At 45.0% G+C, this 18,849-nt stretch overlaps 1 protein-coding gene across 3 annotated transcripts in view; it reads left to right on the top strand.

Annotated features, from left to right (window-relative positions):
- Positions 1-18,849, top strand: part of USP43 (ubiquitin specific peptidase 43) — a 61,187-nt gene that overhangs the window by 19,724 nt on the left and 22,614 nt on the right. For all 3 annotated transcript variants that reach the window (XM_028534366.2, XM_036032998.1, XM_028534365.2), the window contains exons 4-9: positions 3,703-3,795; positions 5,222-5,357; positions 9,630-9,765; positions 11,037-11,172; positions 13,391-13,505; positions 15,730-15,833. In XM_028534366.2, coding sequence (XP_028390167.2) covers positions 3,703-3,795; positions 5,222-5,357; positions 9,630-9,765; positions 11,037-11,172; positions 13,391-13,505; positions 15,730-15,833 — 720 coding nt within the window. The remainder of the gene's footprint in view (positions 1-3,702; positions 3,796-5,221; positions 5,358-9,629; positions 9,766-11,036; positions 11,173-13,390; positions 13,506-15,729; positions 15,834-18,849) is intronic.

Genomic DNA, 18,849 nt, shown 5'->3' with positions numbered 1-18,849 from the left:
GAGACCAAATATATATCTCTTGTAAAAATATATAAAAATGACAGTGTCACAAAGTGCCTGACTGGTACAGGGTGAGTCAGGAGAGGATTCCTCAGGGGTTGACATTTGAGCCAAGCAGATATTAAGGACTGCTGGTGCCTTTGGGTAGATTACTGTTGGATGATGAGTAAGAAGCAAGGTGTTTGTGCTACAAAAAAGTACTGATGACAGCTAAATATACCTGCTTTGTTCCTGATAATCTGTAGTAAAGAAAAACAATAGCTAGGGGTGTCCATCAGACTGGGGCTTTTCAGGTCCGGGAAGTGATTTTCTGCAGCGGCCAGTGGGGGCAGCTCCGCGCCGGGCCCCCTGAGTGGTGGTCACTGCTGGATCCTTCTCCACCTTCCTCTCCACGTGGGAGGGCTTGCCTGCCATGGAAAGTCCCCGAGCTATACAGGTGAAAGCTGGGAGAGGTGTTATGGATTAGTTTAGAGGCCCTGTTCACTGAGGTTCTCCCTTATCTACCATCCCTTTTTGAGGGAGCCGAGTATTTCACTTTGGCTGCTGGACAGAAGGAGGAATAATATTAGGCTGCCAGAGATAAGGCCTAGAGGAAAAATAATGAGCTCTTCTCTATGATGATGACCAGAACCTAAAACCTCTGCCAGCTTAATGACCATGGATTGTTGCTCTGTGGGAGTTTTGGCTGGAGGAGGGAATATGTATGTGTGCGTGTGGGTATGTGTGTTTGTTTATTTCTTTGTGCTCTTCATAGCTTTATTCCCAGAGTCTAGCCTGGTCCCCGTCCCGGGCAGCACTCCCTTCTAGGCAAGCGATGCTGTGGAAGGCTTTCTCAGAACAGACCTTGCAGAGGTGACAGCTTGCCTACATGTTGCCATCACTATCGGTGGTATAGACGTCAGTTCCACTGTCCAGGGGGCAGGTGGAGCTGGCCAGGTTGGAGGTGGGAACTGTGTGTCTGGCAGCCGTGAGAGGTCAGGTCAGAGTGGTAAACAGTGCAGTGTCAGAGCCTGGGGCTCATTTCTGGCTTTCGCACAGTGCCGAGGCAAAGTGCAGTGTGAGGGTCCGTGGCAGCTGACTGGGTTGGCTTTGTAACAGAAGCAGTTGGACCGGAGAAGAAACGCCTTAGGGAGATGGGTGAGCCAACACCGAAGGGCAGTGGGCGGTTTTCTGCCCCTGTCCCCTGAGAGCAGTTGGGGGAACATTAGGATGGGGCTGCGTGCTCTGGAGGGCGACGGGAGCCCTCAGGCCACGTTGGAGGTGTGCCTGGAGCCTGGTAACCTCTGGAGTTTCCTGTAAGAAGTGACACCGCCCCTCCCTTCCCCTGGTGCCTTGGTCCCACTCTGTCCTTATTTCTTATCCTGGGAGGAACCGGTGTTTTTCACACCCTTTCTGTAGTCAATAGCAAGCATCCTGTTTTCTTCATCCTTTAAAGATAAAATTAGACCCTTGTGTGTTTTTCCAAACTACGTATGTCTCGCTTCCTGACAGATTTGTGGCTCAATATATAGGCCTGTCCCTGAGCCAGTTTAATAGGGTACAACTCTCAAGGAAAATGCAGCCTGGCTTAGTTTTAGTAGGTGTGAAAAGAAAAATAAGCCAAAGAAAAAATATTCCTTTTCATTTGTTTGCTTAAATGGGAAACAGGGATTTGGAAATTTCCCCACAACAAAAGTGCATTCTTCGGGCCTCTGTTATGTTTAGGTGTGTGACAGGTGGAGGTGGGGGGAGGCATGGAAGAGAAACCAGGTGGCAGAGGACACCCCACAATGTCAGGTCCCCCTGACGGTGGGAGCTTGGTGTCTCTGATACACAGTTTTTTACCAAACCATCACCGTGGTTTTCCAGAAGGGAAATCTATCAGAGGCTGTGAGAGTGTTTGAACGTTTGATACTTGGGTCCGTTTTCTAAAATCATGGTTGGCATCCTGTTAACTTACATCTGGGAGAGCTGACTTGCTGTGAACAGACCACTTGGGGTCCCCTTGGGCAGCACCCAGAAAACCTCGGGGTTTCTTGCCTGTCCCTGTTTGTTGTTGTTGTTGTTGAATTTTATTTGCCTAACAGGAAACCAATCAAGCAGGACAGGTGCTTTCCACAGAGTCAGGAAACCGGGTTTTTACACTAATTGCAGTTGGTCTCCCTGGGCTGTCTAGTGGTGGGAACACAGTGTGCCGTGGGGCCTTGCTCCGTATTCCCAAGGACGCCCATAGATATTTTGGGATAAGGAATGTAGCGTCCAGAAATCCCTTAGATCTTGGAAGAAACGGTACATTACATGATTAAGGAAATAAACTGGAGCACCCATATAGAATATAAAAGTTGCACTTTCCTTTCAAAGTTACCAGAATGAGGGAATGTTTAATTTAAAAGAGTTTAAAGACTCCCTACCCTGGCTGGGGTGGCTCAGTGAGCTGGGCGTCATTCCACAAAGCAAAAGGTCGCCAGTCTGATTCTGGTCAGGACACTTGCTTGGGTTGCAGGCTAGTCCCTGGATGGGGGTATGTGAGAGGCAACTGATTGATGTTTCTCTCTCACACTGATGTTTCTCTCCCGCTCTTTCTCCCTCCCTTCCCTTTCTCTCTCTAAAATAAATAATAAATAAATAAAAGAGTTTAAAGACTATAAATAAACTGTGTTTATCTACTCTAAAACAATTGATGCCTCACTCACGTACACTGAAGACTGCAGGAGTGATGATGAGCATTTACTGTGGAACCGGAGCCCAGCTCTGCCTCTTAAGAGCTGTGTGTCCCTGGGCAAGTTACTTAACCTTTCTATGCTTCAGTTTTCTCCTTTGTGAAATGGGGATAATCCTGGTTTTTATGGGTAGCACATGGGTTAATACATGCACAATGCTCAGAACAATGCCCAGTTCTTAGTAAATGCTATTTCATTGGTAGGTATTACTAGTGGGTCCAATTTTCTGAGCTTTGTTTCTTCATTGGTACAGTGAGGAGGATGGTCTGCATCAGTGGTCCCCCCACCCCTGCCCTGGCTGAACACTAATGTGACCTGGGGAAGTTTTGAAATTCTGAAGCCTGCGCCTCCCCCTGCTTTCTCTGAAATAAAATGTCTAGCAGTAGGGCCTGGACATCTGAATTTGAAAACAAAGAACTTCCTGCCTGATTCTGGGGCACAGCGATGCCTGAGACCTCCCAGCTTGCAAGCTGGCGCACTAGGCTTCTGTGTGGAAGGGCCCCAGCTCCCTTCCCATTCACAGGACACTAATATAGCCTCTTCCTAGTTCCTGAACACTGTCATGACTCTGACGGAAAGCCTGGTGCTCGGTGAGCAGCCTCTCTCCGTCCTCCCTCATTTTGGGTGCTCCCTAGAAATGGAATCATCAAGCATGTGGCCTTTGTGTTTGACTTCCTTCACTTAGCATACTGCACTTAAGTTTCAGCCATGGATGATGTAGCATGTGTCAGGGCTTCATAGCTGAACACACGTGACCTTCTGTGTGTTACTACATTTTGTTTTCCATTCATTCATCGGCCACTTGGGTTGTTTTTGCCCTTTAACTATTATGAATAATGCTGCTCCAAACACTTGTGTAAGGTGTTTATTGGAATACCTATTTTCAGTTCTTTCAAGTATTTACCTGGAAGTAGAATTTCCATGGTAATTCTATATTTAACTTTTTGAGCATCCACTAGACTGTTTGTGTGATTAAACTTAACTCTCTTTTTTGTCCTCACAGGTCTTCCTTGACTTGTCCCCACTGCCTGAAACAGAGCAACACCTTTGACCCTTTCCTGTGCGTGTCACTACCGATCCCCTTGCGCCAGACGAGGTGTGCGAGCGTCGTGCATGAACCTGACTTCCCTGCTCCTTACTGGGAACCTCTGGCCTTGCATCTGCTGTTATCTCTCTTTTGCATCTCAGTCAGCGTTTCTCTGGGAAGCAGCCTTACAGCTGGGGAACATTCAGTTATTGGATGTGACAATTAAAGTGAAAGGTTACTGTGTTTCTTTTTTAGCTGAAGAAGGAATCATAAACTGTGCTTTTGTTTGTCAGCACCAGGCTATGTCTTTGGCCCACTCAGAAGCTGGTGCCGGCCAATGGGTGCCACTTGGTCAGACTGACAAACCAGAGAAAATCTGTTAACCACCTGCTTTTTCATGCTTCATTGTTCATCCTTTCCCCCTTTTGTGAACGTGTAGGAAAAGGTTTATCTAAAGGGCAAAGAAGAAGGGAAAGGGTTCTTGGAGGTGAGAGAAAGAGAAAAGGGGAGTTCAGGGTGGGTAAGAGCCACAGTGGGGCTCGGCTTTATGAAATCAGGAGACACACAGTGCAGGCTTCCCACACGCCCAGCACTCAACAGTGACCTTACGGGGACGGGCCAATGTCAGCGTCATGGAAGTTGAGTGGGCTCCTAGATGGAGCGTCTTCACGGGCATCAAGATGGAGGCACTTCTTCCTCATGTTCCCCACCTCTGTGAATACCGTTTCTCATCCTCCATCTTTACGACACAGCTGAAGGCATGACAGCCTCCTAAAGCCATTCCTGGCCATTTAGGCCCCGTCTGCTCTGAATTCCTGTGTTGCCGAGAGTCTAGGCCACAAGTACAACACTGGCTTGTCCTGCCTCCAGTGACACCCTCAGAGGATGTCCACTGCCAGATGTGAGTTAAGGTTCCTGGCTTGACGTAGCATGGCACTCTGGTTGGGACCACTGACTCTGGGGCCAGACGGCCTGGGTTCAAATCCCAGCTCTATAAATTAGCTGTGTGAATTAAGTAATGACTGCATTGTAGACCAGGAGAAACAGGTGTCAGAGGAGAGAAGCCTGGTGTGTGGTGGACACAGTAGGAAGTGGGGCCGACGCAGAACCCTGTCCTTACCAAGGGAGAATTTCAGTAAGGAAAGGAAGGCCGAATCACACTGAAGAAGAAGCTTGGCTACTTTATTTCTTAAACAAACTCTAAAGTTTAATTTTGGCTATGGTTATTTATTTAACAAACAGAACCTTGACACGATAGGTCTGTATTGTGATTATTAATCAAATACTTTTTATTTTTAACTTGGTGGAAAAGTACTCTGCTGGTTCCCTCTGAGCATTGGCTCTCCAGTGCCACCTGGTGACAGTGTACCTGAAATGCAGTGACCCAACTTGGAAGCAGAGATAAGCCCAGGTGCTGAACTTGACCTTGTGTCTGTGGTGTTGGTGACAGTTCATGTCAGTCCTTCAGGGATGTGGACTCTCTCCTATGTTTTAGATTCCTGAGCATCACCTTGGCCTTCCCCTCTAAGAGCCAGCGGTTCCTGCGGGTTGGCCTGGCCGTGCCGATCCTCAGCACAGTGGCAGCCCTAAGGAAGATGGTGGCAGAGGAAGGCAACGTCCCTGTGGATGAGGTACGATGGGATTGCATGGGGCCTGAGCGCTGGGTGACGCAGTGCTAACTGAGCCAGCTGTCCTGGTTGTTTAGGCTAATTTCTGGTTCCCGGGTGAGTCTGGCATGATTCATGAGTTTCTGTTTGACTAGTAGTCCCTGGTGTCTATCATGACCAGGCTTGACCTCTCTGGGCATTTGCATAGGATAACCAGAGAAAGACACTGCCTTTGTCTTCCCAGAAGCTGGTAATGATCACAGTTACAGTAATCCCAACAATAGCTGTCCCTCAGGAGGGCTTACTGAGTGCTGGGAGCGACTCTATGAACTTTATATTCATAGTCAGTTCTCACAACTGTCCTGCGAAATATTGCACTGGCCAAAAAGTTCATTTAGTTTTTTCCATACAATGGCTGTACTAAGTGATTAGTTGTCTTTAACTTCATTTGAAACAGTTTTTTTAGATTGCATGGTGACAGCTGTCATATCAGCACGCATTAAAAAAACCTTCTTAACATTGGTGAATTTTTGTGCAGCCATTTTAATGTTGAAGATGGAAGAAAATGTGCAATATTTTCAGTGTATTATGCTTTATTATTTCAAGAAAGGTAAAAATGCAACTGAAATGCAAAAATAAAAAGATTTGAGCAGTGTATGGAGAAGGTGCTGTGACTGATCGAATGTGTCAAAAGTGGTTTGTGAAGTTTCTTGGTGCTGTCGACATTTTGGCCAAATAATCCTTTGCTGTGGGGCCGTCTTATGCATTGGAAGATGTTTAGCAGCACTCCTGGCCTCTACCCACTGGAAGCCAATAGCGGGAGATAGCCAACATACTCAGAATTATCCAAGGCAATAGTTATTGGTGAAAATGAAAAATGTGTTTTTTTATTTTATGGGAAAAAACAGACCGACTTTTGGCCAACCCAATAGATACTACGATTGCCCTCATTTGCCAGTGAGCAAAGAAGAGGTGTTGAGGGGCTGAGTGGCTTGCCCAGGGCCACAGAGCTGGTAAGTGGCTGAGCTCAGACTTGAACACAGGTGGCTTGATTTCAGAGCCTGAGCCACTGTTTGTATTTTACTCCCAAAGAGATAAGCCAGGATACTGAAGGGGCAGTCCATGAAAAATGAGGACCACCGAGGAAACTGAGGATGTGTAACATGAGAGGAGAGACTTGGGAGAAAGTGGGATTGGCTGTGCTGTACAGATTGGATTCTCTGTGACTTGGGAGGACAGAACTCCTAAGGGCTGCTGACCCCACCCCTGCCCCCAAGAAAAGGACGGGCAGAGGTGATGGTGGTGAAAACCAATGTGGCGTGAAGGGAAGGGCTCAGCATGAGGTTCTAACTGTAATGCAGTCACGTTCTAGTTTTCTGACCTTGGACAAAGTTATTGGTCCTCTGTTTCTTCAACTGTAAAATTGATGACCTCTTGGGTTTTTTCTTTTACAAATTAAAAAATATTTTTAACTTTTGTTGTTAAGGAATAACACACATACACTGAAGCGTGCATGCCTTAAGGTTAAATTTGTTTAATTTTTATATGGACATACATCTGTGTAAATCACCATGATTACTGAGCCTTTCTATCACCCCAGTGGTCTCCTCCCTGCCCCCACCCAATCCCTCCCTCTGACTTCTGCATCTGATTTTATGAGGATCTCAGGTGCGTAAAAATGTGTGTGTATTGCTTTGTAAACTCAAAGTGCTCTGTGGAGATCTAGTGAGAGAATGAGAGAGAGTAGGACAGTAGGTGAGAGTCTTGGGAAAACAATGTCAGCAATGAAAGATCAGAAGTCTGAGAGGTAGAGTTTGAATAATCAAGAGAGTAAAAGGACTGTCAGGAATTTGAGAGATGTGATATGTTTGTTCTGGGAGATACATATCACTTGGGAGTTCTCAGCACAGGAATGGGCACTGTGCCTGAAACGTAAAATCTATTTTGATATTTAGTTTTAACTGACCACTTGATTCCATTGATATTGTATGTGATCATGGACGTCTTTGGATTTATTTTATGCTTTCTATATACCCTGCTTTTCCTTTGTTTCTTTTTTGCTCCTTTACTGCTTCTTTTGCATTGAGAAATTTTCCATTTCACCTTTTCAGGTGTGGGACATACACATTACATTTCTACGCTCTTGCTGATTAGCATTAAGATGTCAACATGTGTAATGAACAAAGTCGTATGCTAATTTTCCCAAGCAACACAAGGATCTTGGCTGCTTTAATTTCCTTTGTTTTTTTTGATTTAGATATTGTTGTAGATGCATAACCGCCCCTCCCTGTTCTCCCTGGTTGTAGTAGTAATATGGTTGTTATTACAGGTTGAATATATTCAATGCCTATTTACATTTACCAGTGTTTACCTTTTTTTGTTGTTCATCATTTAAACTCAAGTTTTCCTTTGGGATTCAATTTTTTTTAACCCTAAAATGTATCTTTTACAAGAGAATTTTTAGCCCTGGCCAGTGTGTAGGGGAGCTCCATCCAGCAGAGCTCTCCCAGCTGCCGTGGATGAGAAAAATCTACCAAGACAGGATCTGCTCTGGGAGGAAAGGTGGCTGACCAATCTTGCAGAGAAGGGCCTAGAGCCTCTTTCTCGATGGGCTTTGATTGGGTTTAGTTTGCATAGGAATATAGGATTTATATGTGAAGCTCATCAATCATTGTCAGGCAGTAATGATCAAGGAATAGATAACATTCAAAGAACTATAAGGGCTTATTCTGAGTCATGGTCAGATAGATAGAGTGGTGACAGAGGGCCATAAAACTTTGGGAAACAAACTCTATTTTATGCTTGGACCCTTAACATTTAAATTGAGGGCATTCTTAGCAAAGCAGGTTTCACAGGATTTTATGCATTCTCCCTTAGGCCTCCTGGAAACCGCCTTCCCTGCACAGGGCTGCACCCCACTTTGGCATTGTTTCAGGCCTGAATCAGGCAGGAGAAGCAAGACAGCCAAGAGATTAGGAGACTTTTTACAGATAGAATGAGGACTCAGGCTATGACAAAGCTGAGGAGTAAGGGTCTTTTATCCCTGATGGCCCCTTCATGACAGTGCCTGTCTTAGGTTGTTCCTTTCTTGAGGAATCTAACCCATCATTGACTATCCAGCCTTCCTCCAGGGGCCAAGCAGGGTGAAGTAAAGGGGGCAGAGCCTCTGCCAGGAGGATAAGTCTTGTCTGCTTAGTGGCTTATGGTCCCAAGGTCCCCTAGCCGTGGGGCCTTTTTGCCTGTTGGTGAGGTTCTAGCTCCTGAAATGAGGCAGAGTGGTCCCCAACACTGGTGGATTGAGCGTGGGCCTGCTAACCAAAGGGTTGCTGGTGCGATTTTCAGTCAGGGCACAAGCCTGGGTTGCAGGCCTGGTCCCCAGGAGGGGCACGCAAGAGACAACCACACATTGATGTTTCTCTCCCTTTTTTTCTCCTTCTCTTCCCCTCTTTCTAAAAATAAATAAATAAAATCTTTTAAAGAAAAACGAGAGAATTTTTAGCCAGTGTTTCTTGGATGCTGTGTGTGTGCCAGGATGTTGATTTCTTTAGCCCTGGAGGCAACAGAGTTGGGTCTGGGGCAGCCAGGGCCCTGGAGGCAGTCACCCCTCTTTTCCTCTGCAAAACCAGCTGCTTCTGCTTACTCAGTGTTCCATTAAGTGTGTCATAACATAAAAAGTTAGCAATACTCTTTAGATTTATTAAGTTCTTTCAGTGGAGATCTGCTAATGGTAAACATTCTCACTTTTATCTGATGATTTTATTTTATGCTCATCTTGCATGATACATTAGCTGGGTATTAACCTTCAGATTTGTTCAACTTTCTTACCCTCAACCCTTCCCTGGGGCAGTTTGATATTCTATTGTTGCAGTTGAGATGTCTGTATTCCATCTAATTGTTATAACTGTGCTTTAGTACTAAAAATAAGTAGTATTTTTCACTAGCTAGAAGGGAGGAGAAGATAAAAGAGAGGTTTAAGCCTATCAGTCACTTTTATTTTATTATTTTTAAAAATGTCAGTTACAGTTACCATTCAATATTATATTAGTTTCAGGTGTACAGCATAGTGGTTAGACATTTATTCAACTTATGAGGTGATCCCCCATAAGTCTGGTACCCATCTGACATGGTACACAGTTATTATAATATTATTGACTGTGTTCCCTATGCCGTGCTTTGCATCTCTGGGGCTATTTTGTAACTGCAAATTTGTGCTTCTTAATCCCTTCACTTTTAGATTTCTCATCTGTTTAGTTCCTCTGGAGGGATGGAGATGGAAAACAGTTCTTCTCATTCCAGGTGATCTTGGTTGAGCTGTACCCCAGTGGACTCCAGCGGTCCTTCTCTGATGAAGAGGACCTGAACTCCATTGCAGAGGAAGACAACGTGTACGCCTTCCGAGCCCCACCCCCACCCGGCCAGGAGGTACTCTCAGGTACACTAGTGCTTGAATGCCATAAGTTACAGGTCTGACAAAGCGCTTATTGGGCACTAAGGCATACAACATTTACATTTTAGTACTTGGAACTGTCATGCTTATTTTATCTGATATTTGTTGTACAGATGGTTGGTTACTTACAAATATGCCACTCATACAGGGGTTTTCCAGACCTTAGTGAATGTCAGCGTCACTCAGAGGCTTGTGTAAGCAGATTTCTGAGCCCTACCCACAGAGTTTCTGATGTGCTGGGGCAGGGCCAGAGAATTTGCAGGTATGGCAAGTTCCAGACAGTACTGATGCTGCCAGCCCCGAAGCTGCGCTTCGACTGTCACTGATCAGAGCAGGGGCTGGGGGAGTCTTTGCTTTCAGACTCCAGTGTTCAAGGTCTGTGCTTAAAGTAATTTTATTACAAACTGGAGCAGTAGATGGGCAAAGAGGTTATTAAATGACCTTTTGTTAAAGGTTCCACTTCCTAATGCTTGCCTCTCTTGAACTTGAGATTGGCTGAAGTGGCCAGTTCCTGTCAGCCTTTCATTGCCGGTCAGTGTACATTTGGCCCAGTCAGCCAGTAAGGAAGGCCCCTATTGAGAGTGCCCTGTGCCCATGGTGCCGTGCACCCCCAGCGAATCCCGGCTCGGACCTGGCCCCGACCTGGCCCCGGACCTGGCCCCGGCCCCGCATCCTCGCCGGCTATGGGAGCCAGGTGTCTCCAGTTCGTCTGGGTCAACAGATACATTCTGGGCAAGGAGTCCGGGACGGGACATTGACCAGCCCTGAATATGCTTTAACTCAGTGAAATAAGCCCTCATTTCAGATCCAGTCACAGGCGACACACCTGTGCCTTAAGAGTCAGATTTTCAGCACTGATTGGAAATTGAGGCAAGTCTGATTCCCCTACTTCCTCAAGGGTAACAATCCTTACCTTTTCTGTGTGTTTCTTATGTTGGCTCTTTGATCAGGTGAACAAATATCCAAAATAATTTTGGAATATTTTTTAAATTGGCTTTGAAAAGTGTTCATTATAATCCCTGCCTTATCTTTAAATTATTGCCTGAACACAACACAGATTCTCTACTAATTATGTAATCTTTGTGTGCAGGTGGCAGGTGGCCACGAACCCTGTATCTCCTCCCCTAAAGTGCTCTAGTGTCTCCCAGCAGTGGTGGTGGAGAGAGGCTGAGAGAGAAGGAGGGCCTAGAGGAGCCAGGGGTTTGATCTAGCAAAGCAGTTCCATGAAGAATATAAATGCAGTTCTCTCTCCTCAGCTCATCCACCTGGTGTGTCCGTCTCTCCTCGCTTGGCAGCCCGAGAGGGTCAGCGACTGTCCCTGCCTGCTCACAGTGACAACAAGGTGCTAGTCCTCTTCTGCAATCTGGTGGGGTCAGGGCAGCAGGCTAGCAGGTATGTTCAATTTCATCCTTCTTTTTATGTGATATCTGGGATGCGTAGACATATATTGGAATTCTGTCTAGAATAATTCTAATTTGATAAAATTAAACATCCATTCTCAAGGTTAATCAACTAGGAGTAGGGGATGGGTACTTTCTGATCAAAAGATCAGAAATAACTGTTGTAAGCAGATGGCAAACATTGTCCTTAACAATTAAACATTGAAAGCTTTCTAATGATTTCAGGAATAATTATTATTGCTGTCACCACTATTATTTTATACTGTGTTCTAAGGCCTGGGCAGTACTGTGAGACAAGGAAAAAGAAACTGGCTGTAAGAGGAGACACAGTTACCGCTCTTTGCAGATGATAGCATTGCCTGTCCAGAGCACCAAAAACTTAAAAGTGGTTCAAACTAACAGAAGGGTTCAGGAAAGTGACTGGTCACGTAACTAATATACAAAAGGAGACAGTTTCTTACATAGTCCAAATGAAATGTTTAAAAGATATAACTCCCATCAAAATTTTTTAGATTGGTAAAATGTTTCTAAAATTTATCTAGAATCATAAACTTGTGAGAATAGCCAGAAAAAATAGTGGGAATGGGGAAAAAGGAAGAAGAGGGGTTGCTCTATTAAAACAGAGTGAGGGTTTAATTATTAAAATATTGTGCTATAGGCAGAAGAATAGAAACTTAAATCAATGGAATAGAACAGGCCAAAGTACAGTTAAGTACTATATGATAAAAATGTATTTCATATTACTAGGTAGTGAATGAATTATTCAATGTGTAAGGCTGGGCTAACTGATTTGTTTTTTAAGTTTATATAATCAATATTTTACTTCCGCCATAAATTCACAGGTATAAATTCCAGGTTGATTAGAGAGGTAAGTTAGAGTGAGGGAAACCATAAAATAACTTGAAGATAGTGTAGAGGCGTATTTTCATCTTGGAGTGGAGCCTTTTTAACCCTTAAATCAGGAGCTATAAAGGAACAGGATAATGTTTTAAATATATTTGCAGTTTTAAATTAAAAGTGAATTTGAAAAGCAAGGCACAAAGAAGAAAAATATTTGCATCATGTGACAGGTACAGGATTCATATCCGTCACATAAAACTTGGCTCTCCAGTCAGCAAAATACTCTTATAAAATGTGCCTCAGAGATTAACATTAATTCACACAAGAAATACAAGCTTAAGTTAAAATATTCAGCTTCATATAAAGTAGAAGAAATTCTAATTGCAATAGCAAGCTGCCACTCTCAACTTTTCAGATTGTGAAAGAACTTTTAAAAGCTGGTGCTACTCATTCTAGGCCAGTGTCGCGGGATGGGGGCCTGCCCCCAAGTGGTGAAGGCTGTGGCGTTTCTGGAGGCAGCTGGGGAATAGACAGCTTTGCATTTCTACTCCTGCAACTTTATCCCAAAGAAACAATTGGTCATGTGCACCCAAAGGCGAATGTGTAAGCATATGGATAGTTCCTGTTATAAGCGAGCATCGTTTAAATAAGAAATTAGAAGCAACTGGAATGACTAATTTATGATAGAGGATAAGGAAAATAAACCACTCTGTCCACACAGCCGTGGACGGCACAGTGCTCTTGCCCGTCCAGACACACCGCCTCAGCTCTGTGCTTGTTCGGCAAAGTCCATTCTACAGTTTCCCATTCATAGCCCGTTGGGTCTTCACACACCCTGTGCGGTGTGGCCATGGAACAATCAATGGTCAGTGATGTGTCCAGAGCCACCCGTGGCTGCGCTAGAACCGATGGCAGCAGCCACATCTGGCAAACTCAACATCAGAAGCCCACTCCTTTCTGTTCATCAGATTGGGATATGAAAAAATTCCCAGTTATGAGAATAAATCTGGTGCACAAAACCAGCAGCACCAGCTGGACTGGGTTCCCTCCAGGTTTATCTCCTCCTTGTTACCTCTGGCTGCGGTGTCCCCTTCCTCTCCTCTTCGCTGTGGGGAAGAGTCCCTCAGCCGCTGATCACTTGGAGCCGTCCATTTTACATTGCACGTCTCTCCATGGCTTTGTGTCTCTGGGCCCCTGTTCACACCCCAGTGTTGCCATTTACAGCAGAGTTCTCTGGCAATTTTGTATTATGTTAGGCATTTAACTCTTATCCAGTGGAGAGGTGCCTTTGAGTAGAGCATTGGCGCACAGCTGTCGGGTGTTGGTGGTTTTTCCTTTGTTGAAATAATCTGATGTCCTTGGATTGTCAGATTTGGGCCACCCTTCCTGATTAGGGAAGACAGAACCATTTCCTGGGCCCAGCTCCAGCAGTGCATCCTCAGTAATGTCCGCTACCTCATGAAGAGTGAGGCCCTGGGACAGCAGGTCAGTGCGTGTGAGAGAGAGAGAGAGAGAGAGAGAGTGTGTGTGTGTCTGTGTGTGTCTGTGTGTGTTGGGAAGGGGTGGAGGTGGGGGTAGAAAGCTAGAAGTAGCTCAGGAAAGATGAGAATTTGCCTTTAATGAGTACTCACATTGTTGTATGAAACAACTTTGGTTTATGTGTGCGGAAATAACCAGTGGATGACCTGTAGTGTTTCACTCTCTATGGCATTACAAAAGAACTTTCATGGACAAAGCTTTTTCCTCATTAAATTTTATAAAACACCATTGAAATAAACAGCAGCATTTATGTAATTCTTCTGAATTTTATATATTTTTGGCTTACCATAGTTCTTCCTAGAGGATAGCTTGTCATAATTAATTGTAACTTTCATGTTTGGATCAAAAATTTCAAGTGACTTCAGATATAACTTCTGTGGAAAATAAACATTGATGTTTATGTTCAAATATGAAAACCGAGATAGTATAATAATTTTGTCCAGTTTTTTAAAAAAAACTGAGATAGAAACGCAAGGGAAAACACCTTATTTTGCCTTGCTCACTTGTTTTTTCTCGGGTTGGTAGTTTTCAAGTAACATCTTGCAAATCCATCTCCTTCAGCCCCTGTGGTATCAGAAAGGTTTCTGACGGCTGCCTGGCACGGGTTCTGACATTTTTAGGGATAGGTCAGTGGCATCCGAACTTTGTTTCCAACTATTCTCTTCGGAAGAACTTTGTATTTGGGAGCTGCACCAATACTCATTTCAGTGGTATTCTTTATCATTCATGCTCCCTGGGGCACAGAGAAAAACCCTGAATTTAGGGTTTACCCCAAGCATCCCTGTGTTAAGGACCTTCCCCCCATTTGAATGTATCCTGGTCTCCAAGGGATTTTGCTCTCTGTTCTGCCCAGCAGATCTGCCATAGTGCCCAAATTAGAAGCGTGGACTTCTCTCTAAGTAGGTCACAGTATCTAGGAATAGCTTTAGCCTTCCCCCAAACCCTGTGTTCCTGATTCTTGAAAGTGGGTGAAACCATGGCCATGTCACTGTTGGACTCTGCTGGCCTCATTCTGCGCCTGCACACATGTGTGCTTTGGCCTCTGTGCCCTTACAGTCATTCCGAGTTTAGAAACCAGTCAGCAAGCCAAGGTGCCAGCAAAGTTCTAATATAGGTAGCCTCCCACTCAGCTATGGATGCTTTTCCACAGTCCCTGGTAAATGTGTGCTTGGACATGATTTTCTGCAGGAATGCCGTATTCTAAATGGTTGTGAGCTTGCCAGGCTAGCCCACCCATTTAACTCATAATGCTTTTGGTAGTCTAGTTAATACTGGCTTAACATGGTAATAATTTGGAAAGAATACATTCAGAATTCACAACACTGAACTGAAGATATCAAAAATAGTGAACATATATTGGAGGCTGTAGGCAAGAATAGAGGACAGGAAAGTGTCTCTCACAAAAATGACCAATTTGCTAGATGGCCTTAATTTGCATGAATTATAAAAAAAGAGATTTATGCCCTGGGTGGATGGCTCAGTTAGTTGGAGTGTTGTCCTGTACACCAAAATGTTGTGGGTTTGACCCCAATCAGGGCACATACCTAGGATGCGGGTTCGATCCCTGGTCAGGGTGCATATGGGAGGCAACTGATCAGTGTGCCTCTCACACACTGACGTTTCTCCCTCTTTAAAATTAATTTTTAAAAAACCCCACATCTTCAGGTGAGGATTAAAAAAAATTTTAAAAACCTCATAGTATTTCTTTATATAGCTTATTTTGAAGTGTTTACTTAGCGTTTAGTATGTAAAATGTACACTAATTTGCTTTTCGATTATTGGCTCATTTTGGTAATTTGGTGATAATTATCTGAAAGTAAGTTAAATTACCTATTAATAACTCATTAATGTAACTGACTAATTTTTCCAATGACTCTGCCAGCTCCTGTTCCAATTAAGCACAAGTTATTTAAAAGCAGTATGTTTATCCTTTCAGAAAATGTAATGTGTTAACAGTGTTAGATCACTGTGTTAATAGAGACAGTGTGTATCTTCAAAGTCAGATGAAGCTTTCCCATCTCTAGGTTTTGAATACTGATCATTGAGGGAATATTCAAAATAGACTAAAAAGAAAGGAAATTACATTTTTTGAGTAATTTATTTGCACTTAAGAGTCTAATTTAAACCAGCATGCACGGTGACCCACCCTCCCCTGTGTTCGTCTTGGCAGAACCCAGGGTCGCTGTTCTCCATCCGGGTTGTGGGGCAGTCCCTGGCCTGGAGCTACTTGTCCCCACAGGACAGCAGGCCCCTCTGTCACTGGGCAGTTGACAGGTAAGGGGATGTTCCCGATTTGGTGAGAGAATGAATGTGATCTCATTTGACTAGACCCCTTTGAGACTAGGCATCAACGAAGGTGATGGCAGTCTCAGCTGCCCTCGGTCACTTCCCTCTCTAGTGCCTGCCCCCGGGTTAGGTCCTCATGCGCATTCTATGCTTGCAGCCCTTATGTCTAGAGACCTCCTCTGATGGCCACGTCAAAGACGAGTTGCTAGGTAGGGTTCCCAGATATCTCAGTTAACTTGCTAGTTAATGGCTGAAGCTGAATTTGAACCCAGATCTGACTGAAAAACCCAAATTCACTCAATTAGTCATTAGCTACTGAATTCAACCTGAATCCCCCTATAGGGTATGGGAGAATTCTACCACTGAACCATTGGCCCCAAACTGTGGAAGGCTGTGGCCTCTGGTTGAGGACTGAACCAGTGTGGCCGTGTCTCCGGTGGTTCTGACGCCCTGACTCTCCACGGGCCTGCACTGCAGCCTCTCGCTGGGTGTGGCCTGGCCGGGCAGCCTGCAGGCAGCCCGGTACCCGACAGGCAGTCTGCTCATTTCCCATGAAGTTCTCAGTCAGGTTGTCCTGTTTCCTGGCTTGGTCAACCCAAGCTGACTGAATCTGTAGTACAGGTGCGATATTTTGGTTTATAAGATATATATATTGTGGGGTTCCCAGCTCTGGCACAGAGCTCCTAAAACCCTTGGAATTTCCTAAATGATAAAAGCATTAAAGATATCTTGTTATTATTCATAATAAACCCCTTTCAACCACACCCAAGTTTGTGTTAAAGAGGTTACTACTGGAAAGCCCCTAAGGGTGGGGCTGGTTGCCAGGAGAACCAACCACGTGACTGGAGGTTTGGAACTTTCTGTTGCATCCACCTGACCTTGGGGAGGGGGTGAAGGGCTGGAGGTTGAATCTGTCCCCAGTGGCTAATGATTTACTCAGTCCTAACTGTGTAATGAAGTCTGCATAAAAACCCAAAAGGACATTATTTGGGGAGCTCCAGGACTGATGGACATGTGGAGGTGCTGGGAGAGGGGAGCCTGGGGAGGGTGTGCATGCTCCCTACTTGTTCCCACATACTGTGCCCTATGCATCTCTTCCATCTCTCTGTTCCTGAGCTACAATACACTGGTGATCTAGTTAGTAAACTGTTCCTCCGAGCTCTGTAAGCTGCTGTAAGGAAATTAATTAAACCCAAGGAGGGGATCCCTGGATCATCCAATCTATTGTTACTGGGTTGGTCAGGAGCACAGGTGACAGCTTGGACTTGCCATTGGTGTCTGAGATGTGGGAGGGTGCTGAGAGTCTTACAGGACTGAGCCTTAACTTGTGGGATCTGATGCTGTCTCTAGGTAGATAGTTCAGAATTGATTTAATTGCTTGGTGGTATGGAAAAAACAAAACATTGGAATTGGTGTCAAAATCTAAATTGGTATCAGACTGTAACAGAGAAGGGTCCCTCCCTCTATAAAGGGACCAGGAACCAGGATGAGGGTAAGCCAGTAAGTTCTGTTCCCTGTACCCCATCTGCACTCTCCTTGGCTGGTAGCTGCTACACAGAGTTAGGGAGGCAGGAGAAATGTCAGCCAGGGCCTGCTTGGGTCTGACCGGGAGAGAGAGTGTGGGGGGTGAGGCTGAGGCTCTGAGAAGGGCCCTCCCAATCCCCGTTGCTGGGCTCCACCCTAAAGAAGAAAACTGCTAATCAGAGTATGTTCCACAGAATACCAGCTGATTCTGAGAAGAACTTGGGAGGAAGCTTTTGAAAGCATTAAAGCAATATGATAGAGCAGTTTAAAATGTGAATATATGAATATAATAATTAAAAAAATTGAACTTGTATTTTGTATGTCTCTCCTCCCCCTGCCATTACACTTTTATTATAGCTTACAAAAGTATTAGTCTGCACTGGTTTGGAAACAAACCAAGGAACGGGTCTCTCACTGTAGGTAGTTTGGGAAGCACTCTGCAAGTTGGCCACGCTGAAGGGAGCCCACCCCTGAGGCCCCAGCGCTCTGGTTACACCTGCCCTCTGCCCAGCCTGCCCCTGCAGGCTGGCCCTGCCTCTGCCTTACCCCCCGACCCCACCACCACCACCTCACTTGGGCAACTCTCCCTCCATTACCCCAGCACCCCTCGTCCTCCTAGAAATTCTTAAAATTGTGGCAAAATACACAAAACATATAATTTACCATCATAACCACTTTCCAGTGGACCGCTCGATAGTGTTAATTAAGCATATGTACATCGTTGTGCAAACATCGCCACTATTCATCCTGAGAACTTTTCTCATCTTCCTAAACTGGAACCCTGTCCTCATTAATCAGCAACTCCCTACTCCCCTGCCCCTCAGCCCGTGACAACCACCTCTCCACTTTCTGCCTCTGTGAATCCGACGCTCTGGGTACCGCCCATGAGTGGAGCCCTACAGAACTGTCCTCCTGTGGTTGACTTATTGCACTTGGTATAGTCTTCAAGGTTCATCCACATTGCAGCACGTGTCAGAATTTCCTTTGTTTATAAGGCTGAATAATATTTCATTGTGTGGATATACCATGTCTTGTTTATCTTCTAGAAATTTCTTTGTGTCCTTGAAGCATTTCTCTCCCTCTCTGGGACCCTTAAATGTTGTCGGGCCTCAGTGCCCCACTCCTACCCCCTGCACACTCCCTCCACATTCCACCCCTGCCTGAAATACCTCGCCTTGGTTCTGCCAGCCACCCTCAGGTCCAGGTCTCTCAGCTCTCTACATCCAGCCTAGATTTTTATCTGAGGTACAGACCCATGTAGCCTACTTAAATGTCTCATAGACATGAAAACTAAACATTTGCCAATCTGAACTCTTCCTGGGCAGGGCTTTTCTCTCCTGTCTTTTGTGACTAAAGATAACCACCATCTACTCAGTGACCAACCTGGTGACTGGGAACTTATCCTTGATTCCTTCCCTCCTTTTGCTTTCTCCTTAAGTTTAATCCACTATCAAGTCTTCTTGTTTCAAATCTGGGTGAC

Source organism: Phyllostomus discolor, chromosome 8, assembly GCF_004126475.2.
Source record: "Phyllostomus discolor isolate MPI-MPIP mPhyDis1 chromosome 8, mPhyDis1.pri.v3, whole genome shotgun sequence".
NCBI lineage: Eukaryota > Metazoa > Chordata > Mammalia > Chiroptera > Phyllostomidae > Phyllostomus > Phyllostomus discolor.
This window is presented reverse-complemented; position numbering and strand designations above follow the sequence as displayed.